Source organism: Mytilus californianus, unplaced genomic scaffold (genome assembly GCF_021869535.1).
Source record: "Mytilus californianus isolate M0D057914Y unplaced genomic scaffold, xbMytCali1.0.p SCAF_7, whole genome shotgun sequence".
NCBI classification, from domain to species: domain Eukaryota; kingdom Metazoa; phylum Mollusca; class Bivalvia; order Mytilida; family Mytilidae; genus Mytilus; species Mytilus californianus.
In genome coordinates, this window is record NW_026262723.1 from 77789079 (window position 1) to 77807293 (window position 18215).

Consider the following 18215-nt stretch of genomic DNA (forward strand, 5'->3'; position numbering starts at 1 on the left):
AAAATTGTTAGGCTTTTTCAAGTATTTTAAGCACGTAAGAAATTGGTCGGAAGAGTTAGAAAATATAACATAGAGAAATTGGATGAGCTGTCAAAATTTTTCTATGCTTTTACAAGTGATAAAAAGAATGTTTATTTATCTTATCAAACTGACTTCCATCTGACATGACCATGAAACAGCATGAAATGCTCTAAAATCTGGCAATATATACATTAGTTTAATCATTCCAAATACAAAATGATCTTTTGCAGTCTACTGTGGATTCATTTATTTTCGTGGGTATCAATTTTTGTGGATAGAGAACAAAAGACGTTTCGTGGTATACGTAAATTCGTGGATCGCTGATTACAAAAAAAAAATAATTTAGATACGTAATTCGTGGATTTCTTTTTGATTTAGGAGATCATATAACCTCCTTGGTTTGATCAATAATAAAACAAACAAAAAAGAAGGAATTCATTGAACAAATTTTGAATTGTCAAAATCCTCGCTTGGTCATTCTAGGTTAAAGTGTTCATTGAAAACTTCTATTACAATAAAGGACAGAGACAACTTATTATTTGTTTGTTTTACAATTTATAAATTCTTGTCGGAATTTTATAAGGCATTCAAAACTCTATGATTGAAAGCTCTTTTCCCTAATCACGATATAATAAACAGTCAAATAAGTAAAAGGTGTGAAAATAAATGTTCCTGTCATATACAATATTACCTACGGGCAATATCCCCGTACTTAATCCTATTGATTTTTAATCACCAGTAAACCAAACTATGACACGGTAATTAACAACTTACAGTTATTTTCCACGAACAGTTTTAATCAATTTTAAAAAGTAAATTATCACTGATATTCGATATATTTACACTAGTAACTCGAATTTAGCTTGAACGGACAAAAACGCATTAACGGCATTTAAAAAAGATTAATGAAAATTGAATAAAGATTGACAAAAATTAAAAATTATTTTTAATGCATTTCAATCCATATCAAATCATTTTAATACCAGTCAAATAGATTCCCTTGCGGTCATTCAAGTTAATTTGAGATGTGGTTAAACTGCGTCAAACTAATTAGCCACGCCCCCGTTAAACGGAATCAAACTGATGTTAAGTCCTTTTAAACTTTAAAGTGTCCGCCTTTTTGTAAGGTAAATCACTCAAGCGGTACAGCATCCGCGTGTATTTATCGTTTAACCGTTCCGAGCGTTATCGATTTTAGTCAGAAAAGTAAAAATGAACCTCTTAAAAATATTCACATTAAAATTAAATAATGACAAATACATTTGTAAACTAAGTTTTTTATGGTTAATGATGCCAGATTTTTAAAATGCAGCGAACAGTATAATTAGTTCTTTTTTTTATTTGTAAACACGCAGCAGCTCTTGAGATAAAAAAAAAGTGACTGTGATAAAAAAAAAATTATTTTGCTTGAAATAAAACGAGAAAGCTGGTAGTTATTTAATAGCCAATAAAGGGACCAAAATGAGCATGTTTGATGAATGCCAATTGATATTGTACGCAAACATTAATCTATATGAAGGTATCGTCTGATCAAAAATGTAATTTCGTCGAGAATATGCAATAATATTTGCCACGGTACGTTTAGCAAATTTAATTGAACCAATTCCGTCCCGAACTTTTAAAAATTCACATTAAAACATATCTTTTTTTTTGGTCTAATTCGCCTGGAAAATTAAAATTTCGTTTAGCTTAAACAGTTTTAAATGCGCCCCGTACTCGTATACCGGATACCAAATATACATGAACACTGTTTGTCTTGAGTCTGATAGTGCTCTGCTAGTCATTACTAAATTCGTACGTGTAAAACTATACAATTTTACTCATCTGCCTTCAACACAAAGTCTTGGCTAACACCGAACAGCAAGCTATAAGGTGCCCCAAAATGACCAGTGTAGAACCATTCAGACGGAAAAACTAACCGTCTATATATTCGACTTTTGAAATACATAATCAAACAACAACCACTAAACAGCAGGTTAGGGCAGATGCAAACAAATGCAGCGGAGTTCAAAAGCCCAAATACACGAATAATTCTCGAGACTTAAGTGACATTGTTTTAATAAGATCAGAACCTTATATGTGTTAATTTTAAAGCAAAAGATATAAGTTTGTAAGAAAAATATTGACGTACCAATTCTAATAGCTAAGAAAATTTTCTTTTGCTAAACGATGATAACATTTTAACATTTTGGTATACCTTATAATTCATAATCTATTTCTGAAACTTCTCGCCTTGAACATGTATGAAATATTTGCCACTGGACGTTAAAAAACCATTAATCAATCATTCAAATTGTGCTTTAAAAATGAATTAAGCCGCAAGTGTTTCCATCAATGAGTGCTGTTGTTTGTTTGTCCATTTAACATATACTGAATTCGTTTTTGTCCAGAATTATATTCCTTAGAAGAGTTCAAGTATGTAAATAAATTCATAGGGTATCATGTGCTAGTTGAAATTTTTCAGTGAAATCAGTATTGTGTGTCCAACGTTCTTTCATGCATATCAAATGTTGTATCCACTTTTTGCTGTTCGTAGTCTGTTAGTCCTCGGTCTCCAAACTTTAGCACACACTTATGTAATGACCAATCTCGAAAGAGGGAACATTTTTTTTATTAAAAAAAAAACTAAAACAATTTCTATATTCTATCATTCAATTAACCGATGTACACCTAAGATTTTCAACTATAGATGTTGAATTAAAAAAAAAAACAATAATAAGTCCCAATGTATTTTTATGGCAAACATATCTAATGGGTTATTTTCTCATGCAAAATAATTATTTTTTCATTTTTCAAGATAATAGTGTTATCAAATATGTTCTTTGACACGTGTCTCACGGGTCACCGATTTTCGGCAAAATCAAAGAAAATCAGCAAGTGCCTAAACATTAGTTTTAAGAATGTTGATGCTGTATTAATATATGGAACATGTCTTCATACCAAAATAGAGTACTCACATTTAATTTTCTTGTAAATGAAATTGGGAATGAATATGGGGATAATGGACGTCATACTCAACTCCGAAATATATAAAAGAAACTAAAATTAAAATTATACAAGACTAACAAAGGCCAGAGGCTCCTGAATTGTGACAGGCGCAAAAATGCGGCGAGGTTAAACATATTCGTATTTTATTTCGAATTGTTTTTTTTTGTGAAATTATTCATCAACAAATTAATCTATTTATTTTTAATACAATGAAACAAGATTTTTGTAACGAAATGAAGTATTATATCGTCCCTTATATTCAAAGGAAATAAACAATTTGTCAAAAAAAAAAAAAAAATCCGCCCATCCTTCTCTTCACCCCCCCCCTCCCCCCCCCCCTTAAATCCAGAAAAGAATGAATTGACATTTTATTAAGAATAAATGTAAAATCATAGATAAACTGCTATTATATTCTTATTAAATTAAGATCTACATTTTAACAGATTCGGGGACTAATATTTCTCTAAAAGCCCATGCATACACTAATATTTGTGTGTTTTTTGTTTCAAGTTGTTTCAATTTTCATTTACATGTATGAGGCTATAAATGGGACCACCATTTATAAGTATATGAATGGGGTTTACAGATTTGAGAATTATGGGGAAACTAAGTTAATAAGAAGCGAGGCAAAAAAAAACTAGATAACAGAATATAGAGGTGGTGTAACCCGAATAATTCAGTCGTTATATTCCGCTGATCTACGATTACTACATAAATTCACAATTTTATGAATGTTGACATTGATAGAAATAGTTTTTATACGCCCGTCAATGTTTGACGGGACGTATTATGGTATACAAATGTGCGGTGTCCGTCCGTCCGTCCGTCTGTCTGTCCGGCGTAAACATGTCGCACCGTAACATCAGAACGACTTATCCAAATTTTATGAAACTTAACATAGTTGTTTCTTATGATGGTCAAACGATCTGTATACTTTTTGGTGAAAATAAGATTAAAACTTTTTGAGTTACGGGACTTAGTAACTAAAACAGGTGTGTGTTTTTTTTTCACATGTTGCGCCGTATCTCAAAAACAATTTATGATTATTGCTTAAAACTTTACACACTTCTTAGTTATATTAATCTTAAGATCTGTATACTTTTTGGTGATGATTTAAAAATTTATTTTAGAGATATTGAGTATTTTGTTATAAAAGGGAGAGGGGTTTTTCACATGTCGCACCGTATCTCAAAAACGATTTATGATTATTGATTAAAATTTTACACACTTCTTAGTTATATTAATCTAAAGATCTGTATACTTTTTGGTTTTGATTCAAAAGTTTATTTTTGAGATATTGATATTTTTTTTTTTAAAAGGGGGGTTTTCACATGTCGCGCCGTATCTCAAAAACGATTTATGATTATTGATTAAAATTTTACACACTTCTTAGTTATATTAATCTAAAGATCTGTATACTTTTTGGTTTTGATTCAAAATTTTATTTTAGAGATATTGAGTTTTTTGTAAAATTGGGGGTTTTCGCATGTCAGGCCGTATGTCAGAAACTATTTATGATTATTGAATAACAATTCACACACAAGACAACGTTCGTATCATGCACTCATGGCCCAGCTGTTTATTTGAAAATATTTTATCGAACTTAAATATCGTAATCTGTAAAGTTCAACGAGACTTTTTGTACCTTTTTGTATGGACTGTCTCGGATAACGATAACGCAAATCACGTGTATTAAACATGGTATAGGCCCAGGAGGATATCATTTCATTATCACTTCCTAATATCCAATCCACAGACACGAGTCACACGACATCCCCGTATCTTCTAATTTTACTAGTATACGAATTACCAACAAATTTGGCATTTACCAGTTGTTGACGCTAGTAAGAAAATGAATAGTTAAGTTCGAATTATTATTATTTCAAATGTCAAAAACACTTTAAGTATTATAACATATCATCTAAAAATCAAACTAAATAAGAAGTATCACAGCTCAGATCGGCCAATGTTACTCATTAGGACTTATAACTAATTGAAATACTGACACATTGCTTATAGTTTGCCTAACGCTAATTTGAATCGTAAGATATTACTGATTTAAAAACTTGTAGTATCAAAATTGAATTGCATAAATTAAAAAGAAATACATTGTGTATCTAAAGTATTTTCATCAGCTTTCCGGATGACCCTAATAATATTTACCTTTGAAATGGTTTTTCTACAGGAGGTTACATATCTTCTCTCTGGTCACTAAATTGCCCTAAAGCTAAAAGTCACCGTCAGATGTATAGTAGAAGGCAAAAAACGCTTAGTTGTTAATTTCTGTGTTATTTGGTCTCTTGACAAGAGATTATACCACATCTCCTTATTTTTTTAGATTTGTTTGTGTTCAATGTGCAAACAATGCAAAAACATATTATAAAGTATCTTTAAAATGAAACGGTGTGTAGAAATACCGCAAAGGACTTCTTAGTGCACTAAGGACACAAAAACGATGTTTTAAGATCACAAAGAACATGGATATAAGTATATAACTCATAAATATAAAGTTTGGTATCAATAGATATTGTAATTTTGAAGTAAAATGACTTTTTAATCAGCGCGTGCCACTCGGCACGTGACCAACGGCTTATTGCAAATTCCCAATCATTAAGTTCAATCAACCATATCCAAATAACAATCGTCTTTTGATCGTTACTTATTGATTAATTAATGATAGTTGTTGAATAAACATAACGGTTAAGGATGTTATAATTTCAAGCTGATGAAAGAAAAATTAAAAATTAATTTTATGTTTACTTTGCCTTTGTTTTATTTTGTTTTGAAGGAAATTGCTTTAGTAAACTTGTTTTTTTTTTTATTTAAAGAAACCTGATTTGAGATAGAAATTGAGAAAAAAAAAAAATGCTTCTGAGATTTCATTTCCACATTTACAATTCTATAGTTTACATACTATCATTATACCTTGAAAGACATTTGAGAGTAAAACATATTCTTCAAAAAAACCGATTATAGAAGTGAAATAGAAAGACTTCAAGAGGTTAATATTATTTTCAAAAAGAGAATAATCATATTAAATTGTCTTCTATGAAAGTTACCTTTATTACGGATGTCATTGTTTTTTTATTGTCATTCTCCGCCATATGTGTATTTTGTATAATTATAAAATTCAATTATGTTATTAATATAACACTGATGCATTTAAAAAATAATGTAAACCATATATTCTTGCTCCTAAATAAAACTCTTATAATCTTATCCTTAGTAAATCTAGTATGTGTACCCATTAAAAGTATTTCGTTTGAACAAAATTACCGTTCTATAATTAAAATTTGGCCCAGTGATTTCAGAGGAGAAGATTTTTTGTAAAAGCTAACGACGACGGACGCAAGATGAGCTAAAAATAAGAGTAGAAAATACGATATTACATAGAAGTAAAAAATATAACAGACAGAAATACAAAAATCACCATATAACTGCATTTATCATGTTTATAAAATATTTCAGGTCTGCAAAAACATCACTATCAATCAAGCATATAAAAAAAACAATTTCTTCTACTTAGAATATTACAGCAGGTCTTGTCAACCACACCAAAAACAGTACTTTTAAAAAGATGTATAAACTTATCATCATCAGATAAAATATTAAAATCACCATTACTTCTTTTAACTTCATAAAATAAACTTTCACGTAAATCTGCACATAAAGGACAGTCTAATATAATATGTTTCTCATCTTCAATTTTACATGTTTAATCAGTATACAAATTGGATTCTAAACGGTCAAGTTTTTTTCGAATTTCGGGATGTCGGGATTTAACTTTTTTTAAATTCGGGACTTCGGGATTTCATGTTTTTAAGCCCGGGATTTCGGGATCAGGACCCCTCCGACCCCCCTCCCCCCTCACAAAAGATATGATCATAAAATTTAGAATAATGTATTTTTACAAAGTCTAGACTATTTCTATATGCCATGTCCTTTGTGAAAGTTGTATCATTCCATCAGGTCCTTAGTGCACATTTTTCTTCTTAGTGTACGAAGGAGGTCATTTGCGGTATTTCTACGAATGTGCTGCCTTGGAGCCTTTATATCAGGAGACTGAATTAACGAGAGCTTCTAAACACCACCTAGGCCGCCTTTGTGCACTAAGCTCCTTTAACTGGGCCAAGCCCATGATGGGATAGTGTTATGAATAAAAAATAAACGTACCGTCAAATGTAGTTTTTCCACAAGATATTATATCATCTGATGTTGTTTGTCAAACAAATCAATCAACAAAGAAGCATGGATATTGAGCACTTGTATAACACTTGTACATAAGTTTAATAATGACAACTAATCATTTTGTTATAAAAAACATATGCATATTTTTTAATTTGAGGTTTCATATGACTTTAAGATCAATACCTCTTTATCTCTTCTAATTTACGAAAACACAAGAATTATTTTTTTTTAGTTTGAAGTTATTTCTTAAAGATTTATTGGATCAATTAACAAGGTGATTAGACATTACACAAGAAGAGCGCGTGCCACATTAAAATAATAACATATTTTTTAAATTTTAAATAAGGAATCGTTTTGAAACTAATTTTTTATTAAGTTTTTGAAAAAAGTCATATTAATGGAAATTAGTTAAAAAGTCAAAGTTCAAAGTCATAAAGAAGTGTTCCGTGTAGAAATGTTTTCGAAAGTCTAGTTTGTTCATAATTTCTCTATGTAAAACGGTTTTGTAAACTTCTTTAAATAAATTCTGATCTTCCCTCATCTGATCACCAGCATGGCTGAAGAAATTGTTCCCAGATGTATTGTGAGGTGACACGTCCAGGTATTCAAGCGATTTCCCGTCGGACTTTAAAACTCTTATTACACTATTACATAAAGCAAGTTGGTGCATCACTTGACCTCTGAGGGTATTGATCAGTGTACACGGTCGATAACTTGTAACTTTCCATTTTGAAAATATCAGGTGTAATATACATCTTTGTCTTGCGTGTCCGATAGTGATATACTATAGTCATTACGTATACGCTTGTTTATAAATAACGTTTCTGGTGTTAAGAATGATATTTATGAAAATCTTAATAATTCCCCCAAAAAGATCTGATAAAATAAAAATCTATTTACATATTTTCCAAGGGTATATACTCGTTGTCAATAGATATGGACATTTGAAACATACACATTATAAATGATTTCACAAAATGTACGATGATGGGAGTTTTTAACGACCTTGACTGGCTATACAGCCCTCGCACAAAATGTACGCACTTGTCGATCATTGGTTTATACGCCTTGAAAGAATGTTATGGAACTATATTAATAATAGATAGTCTCAATTTAGAATATATTCATGTATATACATATTGAATATACGAGAGAAACATTCAAAACCAATCTAATTTAAAAACAGGTCGAAGTATTACTCGCTTTAATTTGGTTCGTCGAAGTTATGGACAAAGTAAAATTACAGATTTATCTTTCGGTTAGATTATTTCGAATAGTTTAAGAAATTCGTCATCATCACAATTGTTGGGTATAATCAGAGACATATGTCTAATGTATAATAATGTGAACATGGTTCTAATAGTACCTTATGTCAATTTTCCTGTTCCGACATGCATGTTAAATATATGCCACTGGACGTACATTAATGATCCCCAAAAAGAATTTCTGAATAATATGATTTATGATAGTTTGTATGAGTGTTACCATTGTAACCAATGTAACCATTATGTCAATGGGGGTTACAAAACAAGGTAACTCAATTATGGTGCAAATTTTGTGCCTTATATACCTTTTCTGCTCTCTGGTCGGATTGTTGTCGGACACATTTTCTATTTCCATTCTCCATTTTATTCAATTGGTTGCATGCATTTTTGTTTTATCTCTCTCTGATGTTTTCGCAGAATTATTCTAAATATTTTAAAGAAGACATTTAACTCTTTCTTCTAAAACTTTTAGCATTAAAACCTAATTGCATGAAATTGAATTAGTATGTTATTATCAGTTTTATCACTTTTTCGGATGAACTTTATAATATTGACCCAGGAAATGATTTTTGACAGAATTTTATATATTGTAGAATTCGTTCTTTTTATCGACACATTAATTGATTATTTGCTTCCGTAAAATGTTATTTTTCGCGACGTCAAACTGTGAAATATCGGGAAAAAATGCATCTTTTCGAGATTTAACCATTAGCTTAAAAACGAAAACATGGACCCCCTCTTTTAAAAAATGGCGTTTGGCATGATACTGTATGAAGACAGAGACATATAATACAATTCGGCGTTTTACGTTTCCACATTTTGGCACTACGTTTCCGCATTAAAATTCTTACGTTTCCGCATTTTTATAGTACTCTTTTCCGCATTGTTTTTACATTGATTTTATTAAAGGTTATTTACGTTTTCGCATTTAAATTTTTAATGTATCCCCCCCTCCCCCCCCCCCCCCCCCCCCCCCCCCCTTTACTCACCAACTGGGTGGAAGTAGGACTTCGAGCAGGATAAGTCTTTATGACTAAAATGAAACTACAAATGTATCAACTTAAAATGATAAAAATCACACATGGTCATATATCAATTAAAAGTCAATGTTCAGCATTTTAAGCGTCAGTATACTATTATACAGTACATGTAGCATAGTTTAAAGCGGTAAACTTGTAGCCAACTGACTGTATAAAGTCTAACCTCATATTCTATTCTCTACCATACTTGACAAACTGTTCGGATACGAATTCAGCACGTTCGCGATCATTTTTACGAACTGATGCTATTGCTGATAAAGACCGAATTTTGATGTAAGTTGTTGTTTGGATCTTCTGCAAAACGTCCATAAAAATAAATATAATTGTGTGACATGGATAGAACTGGGAGAAACGATTCCGGCCCAGTTGTGGTTCTTTTGGTATCTGTGTCGGGAGGAGATGACCATATTTGATAATAAAGTCTTATACCGATATATCATTATTACCATTTTTTACAGGTGAAATACAGGTAAAAATGCTGAAAAGTGGTATCTATTTATTTCGGAAAAGTAATGCACGAAAATGTGGAAACGTGAACTGGATTTTTGCTAAAAATGCGGAAACGTTATACACCAATACAATTTCTATATGTCTCTGATGAAGATTATTCGTTCCAACTTTTATGAAGAAATAACCGACTTTTTTCAACTAGATAAATAAACAACAAAAATGCCGTTTTTTTTTCTTCTTAAATCAATTTCTTTCTTTAACAAAAAGGATTTTTGATAAGGATTGTTACACAAATGTAGAGCCCAATTTTGTAACGAAGATATTCCTTATCTCTTTACCGAAATCCGCATATGTTTATCTTTTGAAACAAAATTTAAGGAGACAGAAATGTTCAAGAAACAGAAATCTTTAGTAAATGTCGAAAATTTCAAACCCGTTTATCTTTAAAATTCAACACATGAAGATATAGATATAGTTTTTATAACATATTCAAGTTGATTTTGTAAAAGTTAGCTTGTATGTGAACTTTCATAAAAAAAACACTGTGTTGTTGGTCGTTTGCCCATAATTGCCCTAAAGCTAAATGTCATCGTCAGATTGTGAGGGTCTGAATCGGGATTCATTATTTCTGTATTCTATCATTTTAGGCATTTTTTTCTATTCGTTATACCTTTTGCCGATCATTCTTTATTCCATGTATTCTAGAACCTCATCATTTTCTTTTCTATGTATTTGTCGGGTTATTTTCTGTTTTCTTTATTCTTTTGTCAATAATTTTCATCCACAACGTCATGTATAATGGAAGACGATAAACATTTTAGTATACATACCACCCGTTGTCAATTCTCCCCTGATATACAAACCACATGTAGTTATTTCTCACACAGGACTTATATATATATATACAACCCGTCTAAACATCAACCCAACAATTTTAGATCTGTAAATTTGCTTTCGCAAATTTTTTGTTCTTCGGGATTCGAACCCATGCTACTGAGATATCGTGATATATATTTTACGTAATAGTAACGAATGGAATTTTATCGCACTGGCTTGTTTGATCTGACAACAAGAATACTTTTGTTTATCATAATTTTTTACTTTATCTAAAATTAAGAATGGAAATGGGAAATATGTAAAAGAGACAACAACATGAAAACAGAAGGCCACCAATTATATTTGATCATGTTTTAGTTTCGAAAAAGGCAACAACCATCGTATTTTCAAAAAATCTCTACAAGGATGATCAAAGTTTTAACGACCTTGAATGGCTATACAGACTGAGCCCTTTTAAAAAAAATATCCATTTAGGAACCAAATTGTGGCTTCTTTATATTTATTTTTTTCGAAGAGAATAATTACACAAAGTGCAACATGCGAGAAGAGGTTTCATTTTCGCTTACATTTTTTTTTATTGAAGTGACTAATCTTTTGAGGTTACGTCACGGAAATATATTTCAAATGAAAAGGTGCAATTGGATGCATCCCTAAAAAAAAAATTAAAAAAAAATATATAGAGATAAAATTACGGCTATTCGTCAATCAGACAGCAATCCTACATAAAAACAAGTAGGTTATCTGACATATAGAATAAAAGGTTAACTTAAGCATAACCCGCGCTGATATCAACTTTCTAAGGTCTGAGTAAAATTCAACATACATGTAGGACTCTGAAACGTAAAATATACGAAAGTTTTTTTTTTTACGTACGATACACGGAGAGTGCCATTCCCTAAATACATACGGGTACACAAACTATTATAATGTAAGGGTAAATGAGGATCTCATTAGAGGAACAAAGTAAAGATGCATGCTGAAGGAAGAATAATTTCCACACGAAGAACATCAAAAAGGACGATCTCTCAATTAGTATGCAACAGTAACTAATACATCCATAGACATTAACACTAGTTAATGCTTTATATACTAACATTGAAACAAATACACTGCTCATATAAAATTTGGCATTACTTTCCCGGGAAAAAGAATACGTTTCCACAATTAAAGTCTACGCTTCCGGAAATAAATACCTTACTTTTCCGAGAAAATAGTACAATTCCGGTATGTTCAGGCAAAAGTAGTAATATCTTTTAAAGTCAAATCCTAAGGAAAGGATGCACACAAGAGCTAACTGTACACATTCTGGTATGTTGTGTGGTTGAGTTGCTGTCTCTTTTACGTCTTTATCACATCTTCTCTTCGTATATGTACGCGACTTTGATATCGCCATGCATGGACACAATACTTCACTATATTCGTTCCATTTTCGTATTTTGACATGATTAATATACAAATAAGACGATGTGGTATAATTGACAAATTCGAGTATTTATACTACATAACATAGGTGATGTCATGATCACAAAACTTCCAATAATTTTGACATTGATCATTAGTTATATTTTACTATTTTGAAAATTTGAGTTATTGACAAACAATCGCAGGTCTTTATTTGTAGCACGTTCCTTCGTTCACGTTTCCACAAAAACAAAAAGAGTTTTCTTCTCGCACTTTAACAGCCCTTTCCCGCAATTATTTTAAAGATAATTTCATATAACACATTATGAAATCTCGACCAATGAAATTTATTTGAATATTACACGTGGCCTACGAGAGCACCTAGATTAAACTTGGGAAGTTAGAATAGCCAATTATTTTTTTTGTATCTAGTAATTACCGCTAAAATATGCATTACCGCTAAAATATGCCTAACACAATTATATGACAGAAACATTTTATCCGACGTGCTTTACAATGTTTAAGTTACCTTTTGGTCTTAAAAACGTTTTTGAATGTCGCAAATATAAACATAAGGTTTTTTTTTAATATTCCTTTGGGGCCAGGGCCGACCGTGCGAGGGCTTAATAGCCAGTCCAGTTCGTCAAATGTTCATTTCTTGCAAGAATTATTTTACATGCGGACATAACGATAATTCCTTCGTAAACCCACTTCAAATTTCATTTGTCGTTTGCTGCTTTTACACAAATAACACACATTTTTAACCAGTGACCGGTATCACAATTTTACACAGGTTTAAAAGTTCATTGAGCTGTTACTTTAATTACAAGTTTTAGCAAGACGAAACTGTTAACTAAATGAATTCAACAAATGTCAAGCTCATCTAGATCAATTTTTAAATTATTATTTAACAAAAAAATGTTTTTAATTACAAGCTATTTTAAATGTCGGTATAAATGTTAATGTTTTTTTCTGACCTAAAATATAATATGCATCTATTAAAACTTATTGATTAAAAAAACATCTTTCACTTCTAGGTTTGTAATGAGCACAATTACGACCTTCTTATTATCTTTCCGGTTTTTATTTTTTCGCAGATATATTTAAAAGACCATACCTTACTTACATGCCACGAGTTTTCATATTAGTAAGCAATATTGAAAACGAATAATTTGATATAAAGAGCTATTTTATTTTTAACAGATTAACACTTTGTGCTTTTTAAATCGTGCATTAATATTTATAAATTTAGTTATATATCTATTGTTCATTCGTTTATCTTACTTGTGAAGCATGTTTATATATTCAGATTCAATTTTTTTTATTAAAGTCTCACCACTTGTATAACATTATACATTCCAATATACATATAAAACATTACGTATAACATAAATATTGGAAAACATATATAAAACTAACTACCAGTAAAATATCTTAAATCGATAACGCTCGGAGCGGATTAATGATAGATACACGAGGATGCTGTTCTGCTTGAGTGATTTACCTTACAAAAAGGCGGACACTTTAAAGTTTAAAAGGACTTAACATCAGTTTGATTCCGTTTAACGGGGGCGTGGCTAATTAGTTTGACGCAGTTTAACCATATCTCAAATTAACTTGAATGACCGCAAGGGAATCTATTTGACTGGTATTAAAATGATTTGATATGGATTGAAATGCATTAAAAATAATTTTTAATTTTTGTCAATCTGTATTCAATTTTCATTAATCTTTTTTAAATGCCGTTAATGCGTTTTTGTCCGTTCAAGCTAAATTCGAGTTACTAGTGTTATTATTGATTTAATCAAAATACTTGTATGTTCTTTCAATAAAAACATGTGTTATGTTACAATGTTTATCGCTGTCAACACTAAACTAGAACTGCATACATAACCGGAAATAAAACATCCGAATCCATACACATTTCTCAGGATTATTCTTGGTTGAATTCTTAAATTCATGGTTCGCTGTGACCAACGAAACCCACAAAAATGGTATACCACGAATAAAAATGAATCCACAGTATTCAAAATAGTGAGTAACAGTTATGTCAGATGTTTGTTTTTAAATGCTAGAAATTTTATTCATAACAGGCAACCAGTACAGGTGAACTTAAAAGCTAATGACTTGAAGAAAGAAATAACAAATGCTGTAAATAACACTAGATGCATTATAACAGGAAGAGGTCCAGTCAGGTAAATACATTTACAAAACTATGTGTATATAATCATTGACAGGGATATCTCTTATGATGTGTTTAATAAATGCATTGAGTTATATATGCAAAAATGCTTTGGGCTGTTCCAATAAAACATACATGGTACCCAGGGAAGGCACTTTAAAAATGGGGTACCAACTATAGAGGCAATTTAGAATTTCTCTTTACATTTTCACTGTTCATAATAATTTTAACACCCACCCATAGTTGAGATTTCAAAGTGCCTTCCCTGGGTCCTATGTATGTTTTTATGGAACAACCCTGTAAATGTTTTTATTTTTTATATACATGTATTTTTATAGAAAATATTTTTATACATGTAAAATTTGTTTACCTTTGATATCAGAATTTATATAGATTAAACTTACTAATGAAATTTTACACAATAGAATCTGCATGGAATGACAACTCATATCTTAAAAAATAAGTAATTGCATGCCAGGTAAAACAGCTGTTCATGTTTTTATCCTCGAATGTTCACCATATTCTATTAAAATTGTTGTATTTATATTTATCCATCAGTATGGTAAGAGTTGCCCATTTTGACCTGAAAACAACACAGATTGTAGAAAATGTCATGTCTGCCTTGGAACAGTTGGTTTCGGCTATTCCAGGAGGTGCTGTCAACATCAGAAATGTTTACCTTAAAACTAAGGATTCCATGGCTCTACCTTTATATGTATCAATGGGTAAGTTGCTTAGGTTTAGTCATAATATCTATAGAATAGCAGTTAACACCTATTTCACCAGATGCTGTCAACAACATGTCTTCCTTAAAACTATGAGTTCAAGAGCAGGGCTTCCAAAACGGTCGTATTGTCCTGTAAATTATATAAATGACTTGTGCCAAGGCTGAAACTGACATTTTAACATAGTTTAGAAAAAAAATGAAGTTTATGCTTTTTGACCTGACCTTTTGCCTTAAACAGCCACACATTTCCGGTCATATAAGTGACATGATGAATAATTACTATCAAAACAAACCCTTCTTTAATACCCTCTCATTACGATCAAGGTTAATTAGTTCTCTGACAGCTGAAATTTACCTGTTCAGGCGACAGGCAAACTATTTTGTACCGGACATTGATCGGACTATAAAAAGTTATTTTCTTAAATTTCAGCAGTTTGCATTTAATTAATTTAGTCAAAAAGATTTAGATTATCAGAAAACATATATAAATATGATTTGATGAAAATTAAAAAAGGTAGTAATAAAGGTTTTAAGCGAAAAGTCGTCACTGAGAACCATGTTGTTTGAACTAATACTCCTGTCGCGCATTAGCGCAGGTTTGAGATTTAATTATGCATCCACCACAATTTTTTTTTAAATGCTAAAAATATCATTGATACCTTTATCTAATGTCCATTTTTGAGTATCTTCCTGAAGAAATTACGCGGAAAGAGCTACTTAAACTCAATCGTGCTTTGTAAACATACACAGATTTTACGTATCCGTCTCTGGTCCATGTTTTACCATTGTCAAGTCAACATCTGATATTAGGAAAATGTACTTTTTAAGAACGAAAGTGAAGTTATTGACAGCGTAATTTTGCACAAATAAAAGAGTCTAATGCAGATATTAGTATGCTGATGTTGCACACTTCAAATGATGCACTGTCATTTTAACAGTTAACGCCAGAACATTGAATTTATATAAAAAATCAAGTTAAATATCTTTTTTGTATCATCGTAATTTATAATATATGATGATCAACTGATTACTTTGGTTGCCTTTTGTTACTAACACAACTAAGTCTTAAGGGATTAAAATTGGGATAAGACTAAAAAAATGTCAGGCTGGATCAAATATTTTTTGGAAGCCCTGTTCAAGAGTTATAATTTTATAAATTTTAATGGCAAGTTAATTTGGAATTAATTAATAAATTAACCACATTTACCATAAAAACCTGGCAGGATTTATGTGCAAATGAATTTAAGGTGATTTTTATCATTTTGTCCTATTTGGAAGAAAACACAGTAACTATGAATGATTACTGATTAGGTGGCAAACATGGCAGAAATGATGATTTTTTATTTTTTTTATGCCCCCGTTGGCAACGGGGGCATTAAGTGTTGGTCACAATTTTTGTTTCATTTCAACACTCTGACTCAAGTTTGCCTCATGCAAATTTTATGACACTCATACACAATGCTTAGAACTAAAACTTACAGACTGAGTTCCAATTTGGGCAGTGAGTCACTTATTGGTCTAGAGTTATGCTCTTTATAACTTGAAAAATTGCAATTTTTTTTGTTTCTACACTCTTAAGTTTGCCTCATGCAAATTTTATGAAACTTAATACACAATGCTAAGAACCAAAACATGCAGACAGAGTTTAAATTTTAGCAGTATGTCATAAAGTGTTCTAGAGTTATGCCCCTTTATAGCTTGAAAAATTGCAAAGCTTGAGCAAGGGCATTCTTGTCCTCTGACACATTCTTCTTTTATTTTTTTTTTGCACATTTTGCAAATACTGGACTAGATAAAAAAAATGTAAACAGGAAAAAAAAAAAGAAGATTTTAGTCAAACAGTATACTCTAGTCTCAATCGTGAAAATGCATGTAGATCCAGGTGAGAGATACTGGTTCTTTATATTTACCCAATATCTTCTTTTCATATATTAAAATAAGTATATATTATGCCCCCTTCTGTAAAATTGTATATTTAAAAGACTTAACTCTTTACAGGATCAAATGAAGAGGTTAACTTGCCTGTAACAAAAAAGACAAAGAAAGAGTTAGTTGTAGATGAAATCACGACAGTAGAGGATGGCAAGGTGGAGATAACTCCTACAGGATTTGTCAAAGTAGTCAAAGAGGGACAAACAAGTAGCAAAATGACATTTAAAAGAAGAAGAACAGGAAAGAAGGGACCTAAATCACAGAAAAAGAAAATGAAGTTAAATAAAGCAAAGAAAACATAATCAAAATAGTGTTAGCTCTTTATTTGTTGTACAACTGTAATATGTTTATAGCCTAGAGTTACATGAAACTGAATTATGTAGAAATAATTTTGCAATCATAACATCTCTTCAACTACTAATACACTTGATTCCACTCGTTATCATTTCGTCATTTTGGTTAATTTATAGCATTAGTGTGTTTGTTGTCCGTACCTTGAGCTAAGAAAGGAATATCTTAGTTGGAATAATTTACATATCCCTACAAAGGTAAATTGACAAATGGTGATATTTTTCTTAAGGAATGGTTTAATAATGTACATTAGAATTCAGAGATGCTTGTATATTTTTAAACAGAAACAATGACCTTGTCAGTTAAACAATTCAGGGATCGAGTTTGCCTATAAAAGTGTAAATATCATCAAAAATCAGTGTGTCATAAAAAAAGTTTTACACTGGCAATGGAAATCATATGGATCAAGCGGATGTTCCTGACTAATAATATTAAAGCAAAGAAAAAATCACATTTTAAGTAGAAACAGACGGAAATAGTTTTTTTTAGAGATTATTGTATTAAAATGTCCTAAAATGTTTGCCATTGTGTATAAAAATAAGATGTGACAAGATTGCCAATGAATCAACTCCCCACCATAGACCAAATAACGTAGAAGTTAACAGCTACAGGTCACCATACAGCCTACAACAATGAGCAAAACCCATACCGCATAGTAAGCTATAAAGGCCCTGAAATGTAAAACAAGACAAAGAGTGCACACGCTGAAATGTCTCCCTACTATACTGACCATTGATTTTATGTTGATAGTCCTACATATAAAGTTTTACTACAAGTATCACATTAACATTTATGATCCAGGAAAATGAGGTCATGGTCAGATAAACCAAGGC

General features: G+C 31.1%; 1 protein-coding gene across 1 annotated transcript in view; it reads left to right on the forward strand.

The window, feature by feature from the left end:
- Positions 1-17902, forward strand: part of LOC127709054 (ribosomal L1 domain-containing protein 1-like) — a 34544-nt gene extending 16642 nt beyond the window's left edge. The window contains exons 5-7 of the mRNA XM_052214386.1: positions 14284-14385; positions 14931-15097; positions 17098-17902. Of these exons, the coding sequence (XP_052070346.1) occupies positions 14284-14385; positions 14931-15097; positions 17098-17333 (505 nt within the window). The 3' untranslated portion in view covers positions 17334-17902. The remainder of the gene's footprint in view (positions 1-14283; positions 14386-14930; positions 15098-17097) is intronic.
- The last annotated feature ends 313 nt before the right edge of the window (positions 17903-18215 follow it).